Source organism: Sesamum indicum, linkage group LG8 (assembly GCF_000512975.1).
Source record: "Sesamum indicum cultivar Zhongzhi No. 13 linkage group LG8, S_indicum_v1.0, whole genome shotgun sequence".
Classification (NCBI taxonomy): Eukaryota; Viridiplantae; Streptophyta; class Magnoliopsida; order Lamiales; family Pedaliaceae; genus Sesamum; species Sesamum indicum.
The window spans coordinates 4,988,234-5,012,145 of NC_026152.1; the positions used below are offsets into that span (position 1 = coordinate 4,988,234).

Genomic DNA, 23,912 nt, shown 5'->3' on the forward strand with positions numbered 1-23,912 from the left:
GATGAGCCCATAAAATTACTATTACAGACCAATGATACTGAATATAAATTATGAGCCAACAATACAAAAACTACACACAGTAATTTAAAAAGTAAAACAGATATCAACAAGGCTTAGAGAGCAAATTCGTTGTTTTGAATTTACTCACGGTCACAAAGATCGGTGGCCTGAAAACACCCACGGTTGCTCAAGCTTGGCACTAAGCCCATTGCCACACGACACCCCTTTAGCCCACTTTGCCTATAGGACTCTTCATCTTCAAAGAGGCACGTGTTTGTGGGGAGGGGCCCAAAAAATCGCCTAGCAAACCCAATCCTTCATTCGACGGGGCCCAATGAGGTGGCGGCCCTTACTAGCCATGCTGTGACGCCTAAAAAATTATAATATATAATTGGGGGATTAATTGATAAATTTTTATAAAATTTAGTGATTAGTAAATAAATTATAAGTCATAATTGGAATATAATAAAACTTGAACGGATTAAATTGAAGTTCGTTATAATATTTAGGGACAACTTATATTAATTAAGGAAATTTAGGAGGGACTGATGGGTATTTTGAGAAAAGTGTAATTAAATAAATAAAATAATAATAATATTATATACATATATATGTAAATGATATATATATATTAGTAAATAATATATATATACATACATATATATAAAAGAAAGAGAAAAGAAAACCAAAAAAAAGAGAAGGAAAGAAATGAAATTGGGGGTGGGCCATCACCCACCGCCCCACTTAGTTTCTACTATATATATATATATACATACATTCTAAACTATTACACACACAATTATCAATTTATCACACACATTCACACCTTAAACACACACTACGAAAGTCCGTGCGTTCGCAAGCAGGTAATGTGTTAATTTAAAAAATAATTCATATTAATTTATATAATTATATTATATAATTAGTTCGTTTATTAAATATTATTTATATTGAGCAATATACTATTTAACCGGAATATTTTATGAGTTTGGCTATTTAAATTAGTGTTGGATAAATATCAAATCAGATATAAAAATAATATCGTCGGTTAATTAAACTATTAAATTTGTTAGATTTTAAATATTACTATATCTAATTTATACAATTCCATCGAAATTGTTAACCAAATACGCAATTATATTTATTATTGTTCAATTAAGGAGTATAATAGTGATAAATTAATAGAAAATTTATAGAAATATTCCAAAATTATATTTAATAAATGGTATGTTAATAAAGAGGAAAAACGAAAATTTGTATTTTGATAGAAATAAAATATTAAAGAATTATTAGAAATTGTATAAATGATATTCAATATTATATTTAAAAGAAATTACGATATTCTCGATATATTAATTGTGTGTGATATAACTCATTATAGGATACGGGGGTAAAGTGAAAAGACCGAACCACTATCTATTGAGTAGATAAAGGCGTTGTAAGGTCGAGGTAAGTAAATAATTAGTATTATCTATATATGTCTCCTTTATTTGTGGTTTACTGTTATATGAATTTGTGGTTCGTGCTGACATTGATTTATTTAAAGTATGTGAGTGATGAATGATTTGATTTGATTGACGGTATTGTGTATGTGGAATGAGAAAATGCGTTGAAATATTATGTTTGTTGTTTGATGTATTGTGGATGTCTGGAATGAGAATATGTTAATATATTGTTTTACGTTACTAGTTACTTGCAAGAACGGAGATATGTGGAAATGAGGAAGTGGTGGAAATTGAATATAATTGTGGTGTGAATACCCCTTGATGTGTTGAAAAACCTATAAGGCGAAATATGATATGAAAAGAGCTATGTGCGATATGAAAGAGCTATGCGCGAAATAAGATTGATGAGCCGGCTGTCAAGGGGATTCACTTGAATTTATATAACGGTGAGATTGAGTTGACGGGAAAAACACGATATCACCTTCTGGTAAGCAAACTAGGGAAAAATGAAGCAATGATTATCTTATTGTGAGATAGTTGTGTGGTGTACTACAGCTGATTATGTCGGAATTAAATTAATTGTATTTCATGCGTGTTGTCTGTCTATCTTGTTTGGACTGTGTTTGATATGTATATATAGATAGGGTTGGTTATTTACTTACTGAGTGGCGGACTCATACCTCTGCTGATGTTTTATTTCAGGAGTAGACTTTGATGTGTCTGACTGTTGAAGAATAGGTCTACGCGCTATACTCAGGCAGGTCGGGCCAGTATGCAGTTTTCTCCTCTTAGTCAGTTAGACTACAAATTACATTTTGTTTGTACAGAGAGAATATAAGCGTAAGGATTACTTGTGATGAATCACCTTGTGGTGTTTGATACGTATATGTATATATATAATGTTATGGGTTGATAATACCTGCTATGATATGTTGGGATTACGTATGCGAATTGATTAGATGATCATGTGCAAATTTATTTATATGAACACAGGGATTATTTTAAATCAGACGTTTAGAGAAGAAATAGCCCTAGTAGCGTTAGGGAGTGCTACACATGCAATGGTTATTTATCGTGATTTTTGCAAGGATAGTTCATACATTTGTAATGATAAAAAATTATGGCAAAAATATTTTTCATGGTTTATAGCCATAATAAAAATAGTTTTCATGATAAATAAATTAATTTTTTTTATTATTTTTTATTTAATTATAATCAATAATAATTATTTATCATAATTTCAATTTATAGCCGACAAAATCATAACCAATAATAACTTATTTTTAGTGCATCATGCGCTGCAATTCAAATGTACAATGGCACCTCCATTAATGTACTACAAAAAATAAAACCAGATTAGGCTCAAAATGTTCTCTAGTAATAAGTCAAAGTTTTAGATTAAGAAAGAAACAAATTACAATATAAAAAATAAGCAATAAATTCTCTGTAAAAACTAAAACAACAAATTATTCCTTATGTTTTGGAAAGCAAAGTAAATTACTCCCGATAATTTGCTTTAGTTTTTGAAACACAGAAGAGTAATTTGTTAATTTTTTTTCCACATAAAAGTATTTGTTCATATCACATATCACAAAGGATAAATTGTATTTAACCTCTATAAAATTTATCTATTTATATATGCGAATTGGTATGTCGGTAATTGGAAATAAAATCAATGATTTCAAAACCAAATCATTAAAATATCACAAGAATCAATTAGATACTATTGTAATTCTTATGATTCTATAATTATTTGATGAATCAAATTCTTAATCCTCTACCACTATTGATTTTAACTTTACTAATACAAAGACTCAAAAGTCAAACCCAATAAGGGAATCAATTATTGTCGGATTAAACTTTTCCAAAATTCAAAAAGCCATACTAAATAAATTCCACCTTAAACCAATCACAGTACAAAAAATATGGTTTTTTTAATTATAATTAATTATCATAAATAAAAATAAAAAATTTCTAATTAACCACTTATGTGCAACAAATATTAACCCCCGTTGTTTCTGTAAACAATTTCAAAATATTTGCTACAACAAAAAATTATGACGAATATTCTGACCATATGTAAAATCGTAGCGAATTTTGATTAACAATGGTTAAAATTTAATTTCTTTTGTCGATTTTGTTTTATCGTGGTAGATAATATTGATTTAATATGATTTTTAAGCCACAGTGATATAGTGTAGGAAATAATTAATTTTTTTTAGTGACTTAATTTTAACAAAATTAAGCAATTAATAATCTATAATATATAAAAAGAAAAGGCGTTGCATACTTATAAATGACAGTTAATAACACCATTACATCAATTTTTTGCCAACGAAAAATGCCCTTCTACCGATAAAATAACTAACTTATTTAACTTTCTAAACTTTAAATTAATTGATAAATTAATATTTTCTTTCTTTCTTCTTTTTTATTTTTAATGTAATGTATTGATCTATATATTTTATTTTATTTATAATATTAATTCTAACATATTTTAAAGTATATAAAAATTTTATCCATTATGTATATGTAGAAACAACGTGCCACATCATTTAATTATAAAAACTAAATGCTGTGTTGGGTACCGCCAAACACAAGTGACGAAAAGATGAAGACGCATTCTGGATGGATATTTCATCCCACGCGTACACCACAAATTTGCATTGCACAGTCAACACTCAGGTCAGCGGAAGGTTCCTCAAATCCGTCGCCAAAACTACCACCCATAAAACCCGAAAAAGAAACATGGAGCACTATAAATGAATTGCTAATTCGTTCATATTTCCAACTACTCATCAACTATGGAAACCAGGGGGTGGTGGCCCTGGTTGCTCCGCCTTTTATTCGTGGCGATTCGCAGCCGCAGACGAATCTTCTGAACAGGGGATGCAGCCAGTACAATGCTACCAACATAGCTGACTTTTTCAGGAACCTGAACGCCACCTTCTCCGACCTGAGATCTCAACTGTCGAACGGCGGGGGGAGGCGGTTCGCCACCGCGCAGCAGGAGAGGTCATCGGACCCGGTTTACGCCATGGTGCAGTGCAGAAATTACCTCTCGGAACCGGATTGTTTGGCCTGCTTCGACGCCGCCGTGTCTCAGATCAGAAACTGCTCCGCCGCGAACGGAGCTCGGGTCATCTACGACGGCTGTTTCCTCAGGTATTATCATTTTTATAAATATTTAATAATTGCTTCTTACTTTATGCATATGAATGTTGTGTTAAGAATCCAGAATTTAGGCGAAAAAAGATTAAAATTATTGTTTTTTTTCGCGTACCCCTCTAAATATATAAAATTATAATTTCTCCAAAAAAGTTTTTAAAATTACACTTATAAACCTTCTCTGAAAATTTATTGTATATATTTGACCATCTTTTATTAGGATTTGGATGAAAAATATTGATATTAATAAAAAAAAAAGAGCATAAATTTTTAGTTTTACTCATTATTTAATGTTTTCATGTAATAATTTTGTATTTATGAAGAAAAAAATATAAGAATGTCAAATTCATGTTATATATATATATATATTATATTTATCCCATTATGAGTACCAAAATATACATAAATGTGATAAATGAGGGATAAAATTAGAATTTTATATATTTTTCTCTGCTTTCGTCAGTATTTTTTGCCCAAACGCTAACGAAAGGGGGTCAACTGGTTGGTGCAAATTGAGAATTTTCAAGGGGGGGCGTAAGTATAAATTCAACTTTTTTGTAAAAAGTATAATTTAACATATTCAGATGTGTAAGTGTAATTAATCCTAAAAATTAAAATATATATTGAATTTGTTTTCAAGAGCAATATGAATTTGGGTTATTTAAAAATAATTTTGAAAATACTTGAGAATCTAAAAGAAAACGTAGTTGCCAAAATATTTTTAAAATATATATCTTTTTACTATTTAATGAAAGAAAATGTAATTAGTATTTTAAATTCTTATTAACTTAAATTTAAAACTTAATATATAGAGGAGGAAAAACTTAGAAATATGTAGAATTAATTGTAGAAAGTATTAAAAACTATGACTTATTGGTGTTAGTCATCATGATGCGTTGTACCCCGTGTATATAATGAATAATTTTTTAAATGTATATTATTAATAAAAATAAAATATATAAACCAACACATTAAAAAAAAAAAAAACAAAGGCAACTAAATGCTATTACCGAGATAATAAAAAAATTAATATTATAATATCATAAATCGTCGTTTATGAGTGATTTTTTTTCATATTAATATAGATAAAAATTTAATTTTTATTGCTTCATATATGTGTCAATGTTTTCTCATATTTCACACATGTGATATGGGGTCTAATTGCAAATATCTAAGGTGTCTAAGAGAAAATTCTCATAACTAGGGGACTCATTTCTAAATTTCCCAAAACAGAGTAGGTCCGGTCTAAATTATTGCCGTGTCCAAAAAGGAAAACACTAGAGGACGCGTTCACGGGCAATACATAGGTCGGGAGCGGTCTTGTAGATGTCGTATTTGGTGGGCAATATATTGAGATATTTTTTTAGTAAGATTTGAGTCATGATTATATTATTTATTATATTTAAATTTAAATATTAATTTAATATATCGATAATTTTAAATTAATATTAATATTTAGAGTAAATACCCGTATTAGTGAGACTCAAATCTACAACTTTTTGATTGTGAGACCTCCACCTTACTACTCAATCAAGACTTTATTGGTTGGTGCATGCACAGTATACCAAATAGACGAATAACTTGTACATATTTATTGGGTGAATTATAACGTGTTTTATTAAAATTTGTCATAATTACAAAATACTCATTAGTATTTGAAAAAATATAAAAATGCTACGTTGAGATTAATGTGTGATCGTCTAATAAATACCCCATATAATAAGATATCATGAAAAAATATTTATTAGAAGAGTGTTAACTTTAAAAAATAATTTTAATTTTTTCAAAAATAAAAAAATAATAACAAAAAATTTGCTAAAAGTTGATTATGATTTATCCTATTTGATTTTTAAAATTAATAAATATATGTCATTCATATGTACATCTAATCCATTTAAGGTGAATAGTAATTTATCTCCCTATTATATTGAATATTGCCCTCCTATGAAAAAAAATATAGTAATTTATTCCTCTATGTTTTTTAAAATAAAGCAATTTTTACCTTATTGTACAGGGAGGTAATATGCTTCATTTTAAAAAAATATTGAAAGGTAAATCATTGTATTTTAGAAAATATAAGAAAATAAATCGCTATTTATTTTTTTATAAAATGATAATTTATTCATTTACGATATCACAAGGGAATACTTGCATTTTTCACTATTCATTTTGTTAAGCCATGTTATGGGACCCACATGGTCAATGTTCCTCCACAACATTTTGCAGCCGGCCCGCAGTATTAAAGTTGATGACAAAATATCTCACACTCATGGGGTCCACTCCACCCTATTAAAATTCCTTGGATTGAAAAACACATGCCATCAATTACTATTATATTTCCTCTCATCTTAATTTTATTATTTATGAGACATCAAAAATAAAATTTTATTTTTTCAAAAAAAAGATTCTTTTTAACACTGCGTTTGGAGTGCTGGATTTGAAATTACGAATTTCGAATTTTTTATAACAAATTCTCTAAATTTATAAGGATGATTCTAAAAAAAATCCCTACATTTCGTTTAATCTCGGTGAATTTAAAAATTTTCTAATATTGAATCATTTGAAATTTTTTTGTCTAAAGCATTCCCTCAAATTCAAAATCCATGAATCCAAATGCGGCCTAAGATTCTGTATGGATCGACGGATTTGGGAGATAGCATAATTTGAAAAAAAAATTTTAATTGTTCGATTCAAATCCAAATTCTATCATTTAAACGTACCATAATTTCATTTAGTATTTTTAAGGCAATAATTATAACTTTAAAAGGAATCCAAATATTTTAAATTTAAATCAATTAATTTTATTTTTTTTATATGAAATCATTAAAAAAAATTCTGAATTATTTTATCTTTTAATTTGTGCTGGATTGTTTATTATATAATATTTCTAGAACCAATGAACTAAGAAGTCAACTAGCGGCTTAGAGGTCAACTGTTTTGGTTAGTATCATGACCATCATCTCATATCATAAGGAAAGTTCTCCACTGCGGAAAATGTCAATTTCACTCTGATTATCTGGTGAAGGTTCAATCTACCATTTATCAGTTATATATTTAATATGAATTATATCTATTTTTATATTTTATTATTTAATTTTTTTTGTATTAATTTATCATATTAACTCTGTGAAATTTATAATTTATTATATATGACCACTTTTTGATAAATTTTTTTTATTGAAAGAAAATATCATATGCGTTGCACGTGATATTTTGTCCATACACTATTCTTAAATATTAGGGATAATTACACTCTATTCTCCTAAAGTTTGATGTAATTATACATAGACATCATGAAGTAGGAAAAATTATAGCATTCCTGATATTTGCTTTCGCTTAATAAATAAGTCTCTCTGTTAGTCTAATTTGCTGATATTACTAAAAATATTAAAAAAACTCTATATTTATTTTCGATTAATTTATAATTGATATATAGTAGGTTAATTTATTTTTTTATTAATCAAATTACTCCCATACGTCTTTACACATTAATGCATGTGACGAGGTGTATTTTCACCGTTATAAGGTAATTTAATTTGAAAAAAATTATTTGACCTGCAATAAATCAGATGTAAGTCAATCAAGAGTAAATATCATATTTTCATTCAGTTTTTTTGTTAATATCAGCAAATTCAGTGGATTTTGACTAATATGGGGATGTATTTGTTAGACGGAAGCAAATTTCAGGGGTGCTAGATGTAATCCCCAACCTACAATAGGTCTATGTGTAATTACACCAAATTTCAGAGGAGAAAAATGTAATTATTCCTAAATATTACATGTGCAGTACACGTGAAGATTTTCTGACAGAAAAATCGATTGAAAAACTATCACATATAACAACATACAAATTTTATAAAATTGATATAATAAATTGACATAAAAAAATATTAAACAAAAAATAAATATAATTTAAATAGAAAAATATAATTTACCCGGTATCTTTTCCACTTCAGCAGGCCAAAAATCCACCTTGAAGTCATGAACCAATAGAATACTTCAAATTTGAACACTAGTCTTTAGCAATCCATTGTATTTTACCTTTGTCGTGTACTATGTGGAGTTTTTAGGACATTTTCATTTTAGGACATTTTCTGCAACTTGGAAGGATAAGTTAAAATTTTCGGTACTTATATCTACCCACTCTAATCTATAATTCATTTATATAAATTCTTTTATTTCTATATAATTATAAAAATACCCCACACAGACTATCTTATCCTGTACCCCGAAAAGCTCTCCACATCCGTCTGCATGTGTTTCTTAAAAAAAAAAAAAAAAGACTATCCTATCCTGTGGAAAAAGATATAAAAATTGTTTTGCTTATTTTATTCTAATTAATATATGTAGACCGTGTACAAAGATTACGTCACTTATTTTACTTAAAAAAGTATTTTATGACAAAACTTAAAATAAAAAATCCAATTAGTTAAATAATAATTGTTCATATATGATTCTGATAACCACATAACGAAGCTCGTACGTTTGAAAATATATATAAATAAAAGACATAGAATATAAGATTTAGGAGGCATATATATATATATATGCAATTACTAAGTTCTTAAATACTAAAATGATTTTGCCAAAGTAATTTAGAATTAATAATACTTATACATATTATAGATATATTTTACAATTTTAATGCAAGTTAGAAATATTAAATTCGAAAGAAAATACTATGAATCAGATGCATTTTAAATGAGTTTGTGTAAGTATTATCAAACGTTTATAAATGTACGTACTTTCACAGATTTTGATGATAATTAATTAAAAAATTTTCGTTTTTACTAATATAAGAATTTAACTTAGTTTGGTATGTATCTTTTGGACTATATATATATACGTATATATATATATAGATATACATGTGCATTCACAAATTGGAATTCAATTTTTTATGTTAAATTTTATTTTATCTTGTATTTGATTACTATATACATATCACGTCTATAATTTTTTTCTGTAAATAAAAAGAATGAAAATTTTCAAAATTAGAGTATTTTTGTTCGTCGGAGTTCACCTCCAATGACGAGAAGGGTGAACTCCAGCGAAAAAGAACTGAAATTGTGTAAATTAAATAGATGCAAAACCAAATGCTATCCTAAAAAGTTAAAAAAACCAAAAGTGTTGGCAGAAAATGGGCTAATACGAACAAAAACTTCAATTTTTAAAATGTCATGTGAAAGGCGCATATATTTTTTCGACGAGAAGGATGAACTCCTACGAAAATAGAAAGACCCAAAATCACTGAAATTAAAAAAAATATACGACCAAAATGTTATTAAAAAAAGTTAAAGGGTGAAAACATTAAATAACTTAAATTACGAGTCTAAAAGATACATATAAACCTATATATATATATATATATATTAAATGAAATAAAAAATACCATTGAATTTAGATCCAACCCCAAGTATTCGAATTTTCATCTATAGTCTCCTATCTACATGATAATTTTTCACTCAAAGGTATGAGAGCAACAACTTCTACGACGACACGACCCTCCCCGGAAACATTCAAATATGCGGCAACCGAACCGCACCTCAGCCGGCCGCGTTCGGCGCAGCGGGACAGACATTGCTAACGGATCTTGAAGTCGCAACTCCTAGGATTAACCGCTATTTTGCAGCAACTAGGAGGGAAGTCACTGTCGGCGGCAACTTAACAATCTACGGGGTGGCACAATGCGCTGAAACGGTAACCCCGAGCGGCTGCCTGGATTGCCTGACTGTGGCACATAAAAACATACAGGGCTGCTTACCGGATGCTGATGGAAGGGCTATCGATGCAGCATGCTTTCTTAGATATTCGGACACACCCTTCTTTGCTGATAATCAGACTGTGGACATCACACCTTTCCTACGAGGAGAAGGTAATAAATTGATGTGACACTGCTAATTAACTCTATTATTATGCTGTGGTGAATAGCAATTATCATCCCAAAAAGATATAGCAATTTACCTCTCTATACTTTTAAAAATAAAGCAATTTACCTTCTTGTTTAAGAAAGTAAATAGTTTCATTTAAAAAACAAAGGATGGTACATTGTTGTATTTTAAAAACATATATGGAGGTAAATTACTATATTACAGGAGGATTGCTTGCATTTTTCCCATTTATGCTGTGTTTGCTGATGAATGCTAATTACTGTCTTCTGCTGGCTTCTTTGAGTATATAATTTACAGAACGACAGACAGAATCAAAATGTGCTTCCTTTCTTTTCAATTTTTTTCCTCTAATTCTGAAGAATGCTAAAAGTGTCTAGAACGTTTATATATGTATTTACAATACACACCATTCAGTATAATTTGGCTTTAGGGTTAATTGCAAGTAGACTCTTTCTGGAAATGTAAAATTACATGTTCCCCTCAATTTTTTTTTGAAATTACACTTATAGCTTATATAAAAATTCACTATTTACACCTGATTCTCTTTTTGATTCGGAACAATGTTGACATTAATTAAAAAATTGCATAAATTTCTAGTTTTATTCGTCATTTAATGTTTTCGTGTAATAATTTTTGTACTCATGAAGAACAAATGTAATGATACTATCCTCACTCCATATATATATATATTACATTGATTTCTTTATAAGTATAAAAATATATATGACAATGTCAAATGAGGGGCAAAATTAAAAATTTCTGTAATACTTTTTTACTTACCAGCATTCTTTATCCAAACACTAATTATGAAAGAGGGTCAAGTGTAAATTGAGAATTTTCGAAAGAGGTGTAAGTATAAATTTAAAACTTTTTTTTTGTAGAAAAGTACAATTTTTAAATAAAGTTTAAGAGTTATCAATTAGTATAAATTTAAAACTTTTTTGTAGAAAAGTACAAATATTTTTAAATAAAGTTTAAGTGTAATTAATAACCCTTAATTTTATTTTATTTATCTTACACTAATACCAAAAATACAAAAATCAAAACATTTTAAGAACTCTGAAAAAGCACCCACACTTGTATCTATCTTTCAATCTTGAAGGGGGTGAAATTTAAATGCATGTAATTTTCTATAAAATTTGAGATTTCTGTCTGAAGGGGCTAAAAACCCTGTCCAGTCTTCTATTGGCTCCGTCAAAAGTTTTCTAATGTTCTTTTGTTTTTTCTATTACATGCGCTGTATTGGATAATCAATGGAAACTATGTATCGTCTAGCTTCTTAATTTGTCGGATGATCATTTCTTCTTCTCGATGGTGGCTAAGCTAAGAACAAAGTCTTATGCTTTACAAAAAGAAAGTGAGTTAGGGTTGATGATATTTGTATTTTCAGGGGATTCCAGCAAGAAAAAAGCAATTATTGGAGGAGTGGTAGGAGGTGGAGGTCTTGTCCTAATTTTGCTTGCTTTCTTCTTATGGTACAAGTTCTCAAGAAAGCCCAAGGCAACTCTAAGAGGTGATTTAGCTTCACTTGCATGCATTATTCGAAAAATTCTAACTCAAATCGAGTTTGGTCAGATTTGAACTAGTTATATGGCCAGTACGATACACTTGTAGTGTGATTGGTGTATGGTTTAGAAAAACTACCCAATTACACCACAAGTGGATCACTCTTGCTTTGTGATTAATTTTGTTCCGTCGAACCTAATTTGGGTAAGAATTTTTCAATTCATGCATGTATGATTTGTTAATTTCCTTTACTTGCTTAGCACAACGAATATTTCTGCCTTCTCCAGGTAATATTTTAGGAGCAACTGAACTCCAAGGCCCAAACATCTACAGCTACAAGGATTTGAAAGCTGCAACAAACAATTTTAGCGAGGAAAATAAACTCGGAGAAGGAGGTTTTGGAGATGTATATAAGGTAGATACATACTTGAAAACTCTAGCTTAGATTGAGTCTGATCAAATTTGAACAAATCATATTGCATATAAAATTATGCTTTTCCTCATTTTTAGTCGCCTTTATAGAATTTTAAAATAGTTCAAAAATTAAGAAAATCCGACACATTTAAACTTATGTAATAAAGAAATAGACGGCAAGGATATGTGTGATGCGTGTGTTCGTGTCCGTCATTAATTGTGTGAGCAATCAAGCTAATGAACATGTACATTGCACGTGTCTTTGTCGTCTATTTGTATGGACGTATGTCGAATTTTTTCATTTTGGGGTCATTTTAGAGATCCCAATTAAAAGCGTTGAACCCCCTATCCTATGCGACTAAAAATATAATTTCACTGTGTTGCAAATATGATAGACTTGGTCAGCAGTTGGTATACTGTTCATAAAGAGTGATTAATCACGTATCAACTAATTTCACACACAAAAATACATAAAACAGTTTTTTGAGTAAAGGTTGTTTCATTTGACAGGCGACCTTAAAGAATGGAAATATCATTGCAGTGAAGAAATTGGACATCAGTTCTGGCAGAGCAAAGGCAGATTTCGAGACTGAAGTTAGGCTTATAAGCAATGTTCATCATCGCAATCTTGTCCGTCTCTTAGGATACTGCAGCAAAGGATCGGAGCTGCTGCTTGTTTATGAGTACATGGCCAATGGCAGCCTGGACAGATTTTTATACGGTAAAATCAACAACTCATCAAAATGCGCTCGTAAATTCAATAGAAGGCTTAAATATATTTTTGGTCCTTTAATTTTGATAGTTTGATATTTTTATCCTTTATTTTTTTAGAATTACAAAAGAATCCTATAGCTTTTTTATAATTTATAATTTTGGTCCTTTCAGTGCTGGATTTTGCAAAAGTCGCCAAACTAAATCATGTGCACCTCAACGGCAATCTTTAAAAAGATAAAGAATAAAAATATTAAAATTGCGAGGGACACATGATTTATTCCGACAATTATTGTAAATTCCGATACCGTAGGATCAAATTTGCGAAATGTCACAAAGTTATAAGACTATTTTATAATTTTAAAAAGATATAGATTAAAAGTACCAAAATGTCATAATTATAAGACTAAAAATATTTGAAGGCCCCCAGTAGCATATATATATATAGTACTTTGAAGCATGACAAATTCCACAATTGAACGTTTTAAACTAATTATTTGTTTGTTCCGCGGGACTGATGTATAGGCGACAAGCGAGGAGCGCTCACCTGGAAACAACGATATAATATAATTTTTGGGACAGCGAGGGGTCTTGCGTATTTGCACGAACAGTACCATGAATGCATCATACATCGAGATATAAAGCCTAGCAACATTCTTCTGGACGATGATTTTCAGACCAAGATTGCTGATTTCGGGTTGGCGAGGCTTCTACCTGAGAATCAGAGTCATGTCAGCACTAAATTTGCAGGGACACTGTAAGATCATCAGCTTCAGCCACTTAATTACCTATCTGATCCCCTTTGTGATATTGTAAATGAGCAAATTACATCCCTAAGAAAAAAAAAATAGCAATTCATCTCTCTCTGTTTTTTAAACTACAAGAATTTATCTTCCTATGTTTTTCAAAATGAAGCAATTTACGTCACTGGACAATGAGGTAAAATGTTTCAATTTAAAAAGCAAGAGGGTAAATTGTTATTTTTTCATAAAGAGGTAATTTTCTCATTTTCAATATCACAAAAGGGTAAATTGCTATTCACCCTTTATTGTTAGTTCTTACCTACATTTCATCTAAGGGTCAGCAAATTGTTCCTAGAACCATGAAAAATTTACACTTTTAGTCTCATAGGACAGGTGTTCAATAGTTTTAGTCTTCAGTTTTATGAGATTTTCCGAAATAGCTTGGAAACTAGAAAAAGTAACTCGTTTGGTCCTCTGCTTCATAGAATTTTCGAAATGATCCAAAAATTGAGAAAAGTCGACGCATTTCGTCTTTTACTTTATGAAATTTTTAGAATAGTTATTACATTAAGAAAGCTAGACATATTTAGTCCTCTTTTTTACGTATATATGGAACTAAATGTGTTGAGTTTTTTCAATTTTAAAATCATTTTAAAAATTTTATAAAGCAGAAAACTACAAGTGTTGAACCCCTATATTCTATGTTAGTAGAAGTGTTTTTCTATCTAAAGTATTAGAAAGTGTTGGATATTGAGTCAGGTTAGTGGACTCGTAGCCTAATATGCATCCATATTTGAGATAGAGTTTGAGTCTCCCATATACATGTTAGGATAAGGAGTCCTCTGTGATAAACCCAATCTAGGATAGAGTAGTCTTCCAATTATGTATTGGCACATAGACTTGTCTTAGGGATACAGTTATGTACACCGATAAATAGGGTACATGATTGTGATAAAAAAAGAAACACAAACACAAACCTGATACAAAATAAGTTGATCACAATATTCTCTCCAATTATCTCTCTCTCTCTCTCTCTCTCTCTCTCTCTCTTTTTCTCTCTACATTCTTCCTTGGAGCATCACCATAAGCTCCTTGGATTTGAGGTGTGTAAATTAATGGATTACTCTAATAGTGATCCACCAAGGTGAGTAAGGTATATTTGTGATGTGCAAAAGATTTGGAGCAACATCCGACTTAGGGTAGATCTTGAAGATGTGGGGTGACCTCGAATCAACAAAAAAGACGATGTGCTCGTAATCCATAAAAAACATGAGCTTGTAGATGAGGTTGATCCGTATGTGTGGATCGACATGCTTCCGCTAGTTAAGGTTAATTTGATCCACAATTATGTGTCTATATGATTAACATTTGTGTGCACATAATCATTTAATTCTATGCGAGATTTATTTGTGAGATAATATATATATATATATATATATGAATTATAGATTATTATTATCCAATAGTGGTATCAGAGCCACTATGGCTTAGTCTCGGTAGAATTGCCTGATTGATCACGAAAATTTTTATGCTATTATTACGCAAAATTCGTTTTAAACATGAAAGCATGAAATTTTTCGTTGATTTTTTCACCATGTGTAGATCATGTGATTAAATTGGTGAAAGTCGAATAGTGGTTTTTGAGTAATATCAAACCCTAATTTTAATCTGCTTTCTTTGACCAAACAATCGAACCTGATTCTGTGGTTCTTATCAAATATTTTTTATGTTATGTTGTAAAGCATGAAAAGAGGTTCGAAATGGTGTATGAATCATTGAAAATGGGTTCAAAATGAATGAGATATGATTTTAAAGTTTTCGTCTAAAAACACACATTCGTCGAAATTTGACTGGTGAAGTCACAGGAGAAGGTCACCGGCACTGGTTGTTGAGTTAGCGCTTACCGAGTGCCAACATGCTGCTGACTGTGCGCTGACTGAATACACTTGTGCACAGTCAGCGCCTGTGTGGCGCTAAGTTGACGCCCATCCATGATCCAACTAAGGTTGTGTTAACCGAGCTTTGATTGAGCATTGATTGTGCGTTGATGGGGGGTTGGTTGCAAAAATATGTGTTTTTATTAATTGTTATATTAATTTATGCTATTTTGATTTTTATTGCAATATTGATGATTGCAATTTGTGCCTTTATTTTTTATTACGATATTTTGTAATCGTAATTTATATCAAATGTGATTATTTAATTACAGTTTATTTATGATATGCTAGCATAATTTTTTGTGACACAAATATGCTAATGAATGCTCTCATTACATTAAAGCATGTCCATTTGATTGCAAATTTTTTTGTTGCGAATAATGCTCTTATTACTTTTATGCATGCACTGATAATTGTATAACAATGTGTTTATTGCAATCTTTATTTAGAATATGTGCAATAAATTTTTTTTGTCATATTAATATATAGGCATTAATATTTGGTTGCTCATGTTTTATGTGAGTATTCGATATTGTGGAAATAATTTGTGATAATAATGGTAATTAAAGTGGTATCCCCATTTTTTTCTAGATTGATGTAGTGGGCCTTATATCAATATAATTTTACTTTTTTTTTTTAGAGAGAGAACGTATTTCTTAGACCAATTTTTTGGAGGCCATATATTATTTTTTATTGGGGATATGTTTCACTATTTATCACTATAGGGCCAAATTATCTCAACATGATGCACCAAATGTTAGTGTAGCCCACGCGGGGCTAATTTTATTTTTGCTTTATTCATATTGCACATTGCATGCATGTGACACTTTTTTATTGACATGGAGTTATTTTATTCATGATCAGTAAATAGTTTATTATAACTTTTACTTAGTGGAAGATGTTTACTAGTTGAGCACGAAATTTTCGATTTTGCTGGGGAAATAAAAAAAAAATTATTTACTTGGACCTAGAATAAAATATAAAGATCAGTGCTAATTTTTGTGAAAAATCTAGATATTTTAGATTTATTCATCATTTTATTTATGTCAATTAATGGTGAGGATGGAAAATTGCTTTACATTGTCGTGACTTGAACGCTGACAATTAATAATGGATCGAGTAAAATTTGCGCTTTTGTTAGTTAAGCTGCAAACTAGAAAAATGTGATTGGAGAGTCATCCTTAATTCGCTAATTGAGCTGACTTATGGATATCGATTTTTATCTTCAACTAATGACATCACCAAACTTAGGGTTGATTCTTTAGAGTTGAAATACAAAAATGATGCACTTGTTGCTTATGTTGAACCAACTAAGTGTTGTTGGATTAAACAGAGAGTAATATGAGAAGTGCAAAACTTGATCCTCGAAGCGATAATCGTATCACTTTTGTATAGGTAAGTGACACTAACAAATGTCATAGTGCTATGAGAAAAATTGATAACTTTGCTCGTAGTTGAACTGAGAAGATGTTTGACTAAATTAAAAGCTCTCTTATTTGTTTTGCTAGAGTCTCCAAATATCTTCTTAGATGGATGGTAGATATGATAAGACCAAGCACATATTTGGAGATTGATCAATGACTATTATTGGTGTTGTGTGCGAATAAAAAAAAAAAAATTGTGGCATAGCGCACAAGAGGAGGCATTAAGTGCCAACCCACGCTCATGAGCTCTACTCTTCAAGAGTCATGTAACAAGCAAGGGTGCTAGTATGAAGAGTTTCGCAAAAGGCACTAGTAACCTGATATAATCTAATTGAGTTAAAAGCACTTCTAAAATAATTGTTGTGTTTTTATGTATCTATCCTATATGCATTTTTTGGCTTACATGCATTTATATTTCTTTCTTTCATATTCGTATGTGATGGCATATGAGATTTTGAGAATGACCATATTGTTAGAACAAACCACCTGGTTAACTCGCTAAAATCAACGTCCATGAGGAAGATTATGTTAAGCTAGAGGAGACCACCTGATTTACTCGCTAAAGTCAACCACATTGAGCAGTCGTTAAAATGTTATTTTCATTTGATAATGACCATGTTAGCTAAAGGAGACCACTTATTCATTTGCTAAAATGTTATTGTCATTTGATAATGACCTTGAGATTGACCATGTTAGCTAGAGGTCACTTGGTTTTACTCATTAAAGGTCACTGTGGAATTCTTTCGAGCGAAAAGAGTTCGTTGGAAAATAAAAGGATTATTCAAAACCTTTAAGCTTGTCAACTAATGCATGCAGACTGATCAGTGTGAAGCATTGAATGATCCAATCATATTTCTCAAGCTGTTGGTCAGTACAATCTCATCTCACTAGTTAAAAAGCGCTAATATTAGCAATTTTTTTACAAGGCTAGAGAATTATAACTAGGATGTGAACATTATGGTTCTATATACTGAAAGGAAGCAAGAGTATTATGTTTGATTATATTAGACAAATACGAAGAAATATAGAATTGCAAACTAATCATGATTCTAGAGTTTTACTAGCTATATGAGCTTGCAAAAAGAGAAGATCGAACCATTTTTAGAACTGTCTAAAAATTATTTGGCGCAAAATAACTTTGCATTTTACTTGGGTAGATGCAATTTTTGAGTGCATCCTACAATATGAAGAAGTGCCTCTACAAAGTTCTCCAACTCTTAATAATATGGTAGCAAGCATATGACATGTACCTAATTGACAAGATATGAATTACAACTTATGGAGAAATTAATCGCGCAATATAAATTCTTTAAGAGGAACCTTTTTGATATGTGAGGTCAATGGGAATCTTAACTACGAGAGTAAAGATTTTTGAAGGAAGATGCTTATTTCCTGCAACGATGATATTTTATTCATCTCCAGTTGCAAGAGATCATCGAAGCGACTCAAAAGTCAGTGGGAGTGTCTGACTAGGATAATGATTTTCAAATTTCATAAATAAGGAGAGAACATTAAAAATGTTACCCATCATCTATGTAAGACTAAATGGGAATCCTCCATATTTATTATGTGGATGTTGATGAGTCAAGTTTTTTGCGAATTGACTTCACTTAATACTTCAAATGGATAATTGCTTAAGGAGAATTGATAACCCTAATGGCTAAGAACGAAGTTAAGACGATAGGTTGATCTTCTATCTATGTGCAAGATCATTGAAAACATGTGGTTTCTAAATGTTAAGTTCAAAGTAGATAGTTTATAAAGGTCAATTGACGATGAACTATTTATGCCCACTTGAAGGGGTATAATTTTGAGACATTTTTCATGAATGTTAGAAATTATTTGAATTCACCATAGCAACTATCGCCACTTTCATCTAGGCGATTCTAGATAATGATGGTTGACATAACCAAATGAGAAGTGGACATCAGGATCAATGTGGATCTTCTAGTAAATTCAATCAGTGGGGCAAGCGCAAGTTTCATGCTTGAAAGCTCCATTTATAATTTGAAATATTCGCCACGCAGTGATAAACATCGATCCCATCAAGCAATCATTTGATAGACTTAACGATAATCAAGATGATCACCGAATATGTCAAGATAGTGAGAGAATGTAGCTCTCACTGCTATGTGGGTAAAAAAGTTTGATAGCTAAAAGTGATATGGAGATATCGCCAAATAGAGCAGTTGTCTCTCACATGGACATAAGGAGAATGTATAGTACATACTTACTATTCAGATACTAAGGTTGTATACATGTTATACTATCCTTATTGATACTCCATAATCACATTGTTCTTAGTTATATCAGATGCCTTTAAATTGAAAGAAGAAAAGAAATGCTAATGAGTACTAATTGATTAAGCCCTGTAGAATTTTTTATGCACAATATGTGTGCTCAACTAGTTCAGTGCTCAACAATTAGAATGGTGAGTAGATATTAAGATGATCCTTCCTGCATATTAAGATGCAATTAAGTGATCAATAAGATATCTATGGATGTAATCTAGGACCAATTGAAGATTATCTAGTCATGATGCATGTTGTGATGCACATATGTGAGATGTTGTATGCTTTAGGCGCCAAATATTGTTCGAGGACCTAGTATACTATACTAGATATGTTTGATGAGACATGGACATAATTCAGCTGTTCTCCAACATGTTTTATAAGCAGTGTGATCATTTATTCCTTGCACTTAGCTTTGGTATGTGTGAAGGCATGTTAGTGAGAAAATATGTCCGCACTTCATAAAAAGCCTAATTTTCAGCTGAACATGCAAACTACTAGAAGGCATTAAGAGAGTGACTATATGGTAGTGCGCAAGTTAGGTGGTTGAATAGCGCTTGGATTTAAGTTCATATGATGTTAAGAGCGGTGACATGCCCAAATTGAGTGGGAGTTCCATCATAACATGAATTCATACTGCATGGGCTTCGAGACGACCTCTTATTGGAAGTGGCTAAATGGTCCCTGCTTCGTCACTGTGTGAGCCTATATTGTTTCTTGTATCCTTTAGGACTTTGGATCATGTCATGATGTGTAAGCTTGATGACGCTACTTTACCATTATATCCAATGGCCATGAGTGATTCGGTCTGTCGTAGCATATATAGGAAAGTTGTCAAGACCAAGTTGATTTGTATGAGAGGTTGAGGAAAAACGAAGTTGGTAATACATTTGTGTATTGTTCATAGCTCAGGCGATTATGTTGGAATATGTCTGACCAGTCATCAACATATATACATATTTGGTGAATTAAGTATGCTCTATTTATTGAGGGATCTAGAGATGCTTGATTTAGTGCGAGGACATAGTTTGGGGTACACAACGAGTTGTTGAGTTGTAGGGTTATGTTAGTTCGATAATGAGTTAATATAACTCTGCTCATTGTTCCTTATCGCTTGGTCGCACGCCTCATTTCTTGTATGAAGGGATGAATGCGAGATTGAGAAGTTGAGATGATGAGTATCATGGAGATAGAGTTAAATATGCATGAGTGGTACATGTTGGATATTGGGTCAGATTAGTGGACCCATGGCTCAATATGCATCAATATTTAAGATAGAGTTTGAGTCTTTGAAATACATGTTGGGATAAGAACTCCTTTAGGATAAACCATATCAAGGATATAGTTTGTAGTCTTCTAATTATGTATTGGGATATGGACTCCTCTTAGGGATAGGATTATGTACACCTATAAATAGGGTATATGGTTGTGTCAAAAAAGAAACACAAACGTTATACAAAATGAGTTTATCACAATACTCTCTCCAATTCTCTCTCTTTTTCTCTATACATTTTTCCTTGGAGTATCACCATAAGCTCATTGAATTTGAAGTGTGTAAATGAGTGGGTTATTCTAGTAGTGATCTACCAAGGCGAGTAAGGTATGTTCTTGGTGTGCACAAAATTTGGAACAAGAACCGACGTAGGGTAGATCTTGAAAATGTTCGTGGGATGATCTTGAATTAATGAGAAGACAACGTGTTTGTGATCCATAAAAAGCATGGGCTTGTAGACGAGGTTGATCCGTATGTTTGGATTAACATGCTTTCTCTAATTAAGATTAATTCGACCCACAACATGTATCTATATAATTAACATCTGTATACACATAATTATTTATGAAATTTTTTTTTGAGATAATATATGAATTATGGATTATTATTTTCCAACAAAAGCAAAGGAAAATAAATTGTAGTTGAATTTGAATTTGAAAGTTGTGTGGATTAGGGGCTATACAGCACCAGAATATGCAATCGCTGGACATTTGTCGGAGAAAGTTGACACCTACAGTTTTGGAGTTGTAATTCTTGAAATCATCAGCGGTCGAAGAAGCAACGATATGAACGCTGATTCTGACACTGGATTTCTACTTGAAGAGGTAATTACTGTACAATTATTCCTACGCTTATCAAACAAAAATTAATGAATGAATCCTCCCATATTTGGAAAATATTCCCAAAAAATTAAAATCCTAAAGTTATATATATTTCTCGAGCTCATTTTGCTTTATTCTTTTTAGTTTTTTATTACAATAAAAATAGTATTGAGGTGATTATTGGGTTTAATGCAATTTACCTTTATGTGCTATTGTAAATGAACAAATTATCTCCCTATAAAAAAATAATAACAATTCATCCCCTGTGTTTTTTAAAATCGCCTCATTTAAAAAAAAAAAAACACAGAAAGCTAAATCGCTATTTTATTTTTATAGAGAAGTAATTTGCTCAGTTATAATATTTCAAGAGGGTTGCTTGCATTTTTACTGATTGTTGGATAATTTTCTGGAATATCATCTCTCTATAAAAAAATAATAACAATCTATCCCTGTGTTTTTTAAAATCGCCTCATTTTAAAAAAAAACAAAGAAAGCTAATTGCTATTTTATTTTTATAGAAAACTAATTTGCTCCATTATGATATTTCAAGAGGATTGCTTGCATTTTTACTGATTGTTGGATAATTTTCTGGAACAAAATGCTGGTCCATAGTTTGAGAGATGTAAATATATAGTTTTACTTATTTAATCTATATTTTACTTATAATTTTGACAGATAATAAAATGCAAACTATTTTACAAAACTCTAATAAAATATATTAAAATTATTCTATTAATTTACTCTATATTTATATTTGCATTTTTTCTACCGTATTTCCACCATACAGGCTTGGAAATTGTATGAGACTGGGATGCACTTGAAACTAGTTGACGAGACGCTGGATTCAAGCGACTACACGGCCGAAGAATTGAAGAAACTACTAGAAATCGCTTTGACTTGCACGCAATCTCCAGCTTCATCAAGGCCAACCATGTCTGAAGTTCTGGTGATGCTCTTAGGCGACCGATCAGCAGAGCAGAAGGGCCCAAGCAAGCCTTCTTTTAGTTACGGAAATAGGGGTTTTGCCGACACTACTACTTCAAATTCTACGGGATCGTCTACCTCCAACGCCACTGCCTCCATCACCCAGTTCACAGGCCGCTAGCTAGCACTTGTTTATACACAATCGTCATAAACATTGTTCATGTTTCAGTAGTTGAAACCAATAAGAATGCTTCTGTGTTGCTGTAACTTAATACCTGGATGATATATATATATGTTGAAGCATCAGGTTTGAGTATTGAAAGCAATGTGAGACTTTATGCTACATGGAAATAATGAGTTTTGTAGGGTTTATAAGTACTTTGATGTTTGTAAATTGTTTTCACATAAGAAATGTAGGAAAACCCGTTTGGTTTGTATAATTGGACAACATAAGATTATTTATTATGTAGGGTAAATTACAAGGACCTCTCATGATATTTGCATAATTATGAATACCTTCTCGTTATTTGAAAAATCACAAGTACCTCTTGATTTTAATGGTTGTCTAACAATTAGCCCAATCCGTTAGGTTTTCATCAATTATTTATGGTGAAATGACCAAAATGCCTTGTAGATTCAAAATTTTAATTTTATTTATTTTTTAATTTTTTATAGACTAAGTGATTTTTTTTTATAATTTAAAAAAAATCCCTCCATCCCTTCGATCTTTTATAAGTTTTTAATTTTTTTTAAAAAATATAAAAATACATTCAGGGCAAAGTTGACTATTTTATACGTCTATCCAAGGGTTATATAATTTTATCAGATATCAGGAGAATATTTGTAACTTTTCAAATAACAAAGGGGTATTCGTAATAATGACAAATCTCAAGGGATATCGTTGTAATTTACCCTATTATGTATAATCACACGGTTTGGCTCATAATATTAGAGCCCGATATTAATACAGGCCCTATTCTTAACAATTCTAGTTTATGAAAAAGTATATTCCGTCTAAAATTTGGGACACACTATTCCATGAATTAGTCTAAGATAAGATTAAAAAATTTCTCCTTATATGCCTTCCACTCTCTCTCTCTCCCGTTTTCTCTCCCTCTCCCCTGAGTTCTGCCTCACTCTCACTTTTCTCTCCTTTTCTCCCTCCCTTTCTCCTGAATTTTTCCAATTTTCATATGAAACAAAAATTTCTAAATTTCCCACAAAAATCGGCGATTAAAAGCATAATTTATTTATCCCGCGAGATTATATTCAGGAGTAAATATCTACTTATAGAACCCTCACTACTTAATTACATTTCTCTTTTTTTTTTAATTTAATTACTGATTTGGCGTTAATATGTGGAG

General features: G+C 30.9%; 1 protein-coding gene across 1 annotated transcript; it reads left to right on the forward strand.

The window, feature by feature from the left end:
- LOC105167793 (cysteine-rich receptor-like protein kinase 2) lies at positions 4,042-22,988 on the forward strand. The gene is made up of 8 exons (XM_011087607.2): positions 4,042-4,610; positions 10,085-10,488; positions 11,895-12,017; positions 12,298-12,425; positions 12,935-13,145; positions 13,661-13,892; positions 21,477-21,627; positions 22,412-22,988. The coding sequence occupies exons 1-8, from the start codon at positions 4,057-4,059 to the stop codon at positions 22,727-22,729; spliced, it is 2,121 nt and encodes a 706-aa protein (XP_011085909.1). The 5' UTR covers positions 4,042-4,056; the 3' UTR covers positions 22,730-22,988.